Source organism: Sitophilus oryzae, unplaced genomic scaffold (assembly GCF_002938485.1).
Source record: "Sitophilus oryzae breed Bouriz unplaced genomic scaffold, Soryzae_2.0 scaffold_1518_pilon_pilon, whole genome shotgun sequence".
Classification (NCBI taxonomy): Eukaryota; Metazoa; Arthropoda; class Insecta; order Coleoptera; family Curculionidae; genus Sitophilus; species Sitophilus oryzae.
This window is the reverse complement of record NW_022146190.1, coordinates 1,122,282-1,125,205: the sequence shown is the minus strand read 5'-3', so window position 1 is coordinate 1,125,205 and position 2,924 is coordinate 1,122,282. Positions and strand designations below refer to the sequence as shown.

At 33.6% G+C, this 2,924-nt stretch overlaps 1 protein-coding gene across 1 annotated transcript; it reads left to right on the top strand.

Moving 5' to 3' along the window:
• Nucleotides 1-99: 99 nt before the first annotated feature.
• On the top strand, nucleotides 100-2,921 carry LOC115878575. Its single transcript, XM_030895105.1, has 2 exons — nucleotides 100-1,151; nucleotides 2,279-2,921. Exons 1-2 carry the CDS (start codon nucleotides 891-893, stop codon nucleotides 2,474-2,476), a joined length of 459 nt encoding a protein of 152 aa, XP_030750965.1. The 5' UTR covers nucleotides 100-890; the 3' UTR covers nucleotides 2,477-2,921.
• Nucleotides 2,922-2,924: the final 3 nt, after the last annotated feature.

Below are 2,924 nucleotides of genomic sequence, written 5' to 3'. Positions count from 1 at the left end.
GTATAAAATATTATAATACACAGCTTGAACTCTGCTCTGCTCGTTGATACATTGATAAAGGAATATTTTTAATTATTTTGCATAGTAATGTACGGAAGCGCTGTGGGGCCAGTCGAGATTTTTTTTATCTGGCTCGAGCCAAATAATAATTGGCTATAGCCAGATAATAATTGGCTCGAGCCAGATAATAATTGGTTCGAGCCAGATAACAATTGGCTCGAGCCAATTATCAAGTATAAATATAATCTTAGGTTATGTACCTCAGTCAGTGTGCGGTATGCAAATACCTATATTGTGTAGTTAAAGTGTGTGTACCTTGCGGAAAATGTTGTGTGATGATTTAACCAAGTACTACTTCCATTTGGGTCTCAACTATTTCGAGATTTTAGAATGCCCTTTCGCAATATAATATACATATGAGTCTTCGAAGTCTGAAAAGGCACCTTCAAAAACTCCGTTTGTTTCGGAAAAAGCAATATACAATAAATACGTTGCAGCAGTTTATCCAAAATGAGCTGAACGGTTCGGGTTATTTACATGGATACAAATGGATGCATCTCCGATGCCTTCAATCTGGTTTTACAGTCAAACAGGAAACTATTCGCAATTTGCTGGGAGTTTTGGATCCTCAGGGTGTATCTCTATGAAAGAGAAAAAGATTGAGAAAAAGGCAGTACTCTAGTAGAGGACCAAACTATATTTGGCATGTGGATTCGTATGATAAATTGAAGCCCTATGGAATAGGAGTAAATGGATGTATAGATGGTTTTTCCAGAAAATTAATTTGGGTAAAAGCATCCCCGACTATAAATAATCCAAGGGTTATAGCGGGTTTCTATTTGGAAGCTGTAAAAGAATTGCAAGGTTGCCCTTTGACAGTTCGGTCTGATATGGGAACCGAGAATGGATATATAGAGAATATGCAGATATATTTACGTCATGCAAATCAGAACGTGAATTCTGGTAGACCAGCTTTTCTATACGGAACAAGTCAGGCCAATCAAAGGATTGAATCATGGTGGTCCATTTTAAGAAAACATAATTCTCAGTTTTGGATAAATCTATTTGAAACTATAAAGGATGATGGATATTTCTCTGGAACATTTCTAGATAAATCGCTCATTCAGTACTGCTTTTTGAACATTATTCAGGTAAGTATTTCTTGTAGTCATTACAATGTCTTTTTTTTATGGTCAACAATTTTTTGAGTGACAAAAATTGAATGAGATTAGCTAACTACTTATCTACCGAAAATGACATGAAACTGTATACTTTCTAATACATACAGGGTCGAACAGGCAATAAATGGAGTGAATGCAATATTAAATAAATGGAGCTCATTTCGAAAAAACCCTGGGAAACATCAATTTTTATTTTTGATTGAGTATTTTTTCATCTTAGATTCATCTATACAGGGTGACTCAAAAATAAGTTAGGAGGACTAATTTCATTTTTAGGGTTCCGTACCGTCAAAACGGAACTCTATTCAGGAGACTTCTCTGTCCGTCCGTCTGTCACAAGGCTCTATCTCATAAACCGTGGTAGCTAGCCAGTTGAATTGTTCACATATAATGTATCTATGTTGCCGCTATAGAACAAATCCTAACAGAATAAAAATAAATATTCATAAACAAATATTTAAGTTATAATTTAACTAATATACATAGCAGTTTTAAGTCCTCGATGCATTGCAGCCGTAGTAGGCCAGGTTCAGTTCTAGTCATGGCAACTCTTTTTTATTCCTAAACGTTCTCCATTTCTTCCTATTTTTTTATTGCTTTTTAGGATGCCGTAGGAAGATAATGGTGCGGGTTACGGAACCCTTCGTGGGCGAGTCCGACTCGCACTTGCCCTTTAATTATTTACAGTTTTTCAAATGAGAACAGTTAGTTTTGATTGTATTTTTGAATTCCTCATCAAATTCTAGTTATGTATGTTTCATGTGACATATTTAAGACAATTTTTTTTTCTTGGAAAAACTGTTAAAACTATATAAAAATACTGAGAATTTGATGCAGAATTAAAAAATGCAATAATAATAGGTGTTTCCCTTTGAAAAAATGAAGTTGGTCCTTCTAACTTATTTTTGAGCAACCCTGTAGGTATAGGTGAATCTAAGATGGAAAAATCGCCAACCAAAAAACCAAAAATAAAAATCAACGTGTCCGTGCGTTTCTTCGAAAAGAGCAACATTTATTTTGTTATTGATTTTTTTCCATTTGGCTGTTTCACCCTGTGGGTATAAGATAACTACTAATTGCATTGTTTTGAATTCCAGGACGAGATTGATCAAGTACAGTGTGAGTGGAATTCGCATAGGATTCGAAAATCGAGAAATAGCATGAGTCCCAACGGCCGCCCATGTATTATTTATGACCTACCATATTTATTTGAAACAACCAATTTTCTTGTTGAAACAAACAATATTGACGTAGAAAATTGCGAAGAAGAATGCTTATTAATCAGAGACCTGTGACAAAGATGTGTTTGATTTGTGTAATATCATTATGAAAGACCTACATATTTCATTATGTTACGAGCCTTATCAGGCTGTTAATTTGTATATTAAATTGAGAACAGAAATATTACGTCTTTTAGATAGTATGTAAAATACAATCTTCACAATGTATCATTATCGTTTGCTAATTAGATTTAATTAACATTCAATTTTGAATTATTTGTAAATAAATAGATTGATAATAATAAATAATATTTACCAAACCCAGGAATATTTGTGTCGTGTGAGATATTTTTTGGTTGAGAAGACTGGAGAATGTCCCTGTATCGCCCTGAAAAAATCAGCTCATTCTCGTGCATTTTTTACGAAAAGAATAAGTGGTCTTGAAGTACAATGCAAAATTTTTTCTTTAAAATTAAAATTTATAGGACATTTCTGTACAGAATTAAATTTTTCATCGATTAGA

Coding starts and splice junctions, on each gene's coding strand:
- LOC115878575 (XM_030895105.1), top strand. CDS start 891: ATGGGAACCGAGAATGGATATATAGAGAATATGCAGATATATTTACGT. Junction 1,152..2,278: donor GCTTTTTGAACATTATTCAG/GTAAGTATTTCT, acceptor TTTGAATTCCAG/GACGAGATTGATCAAGTACA.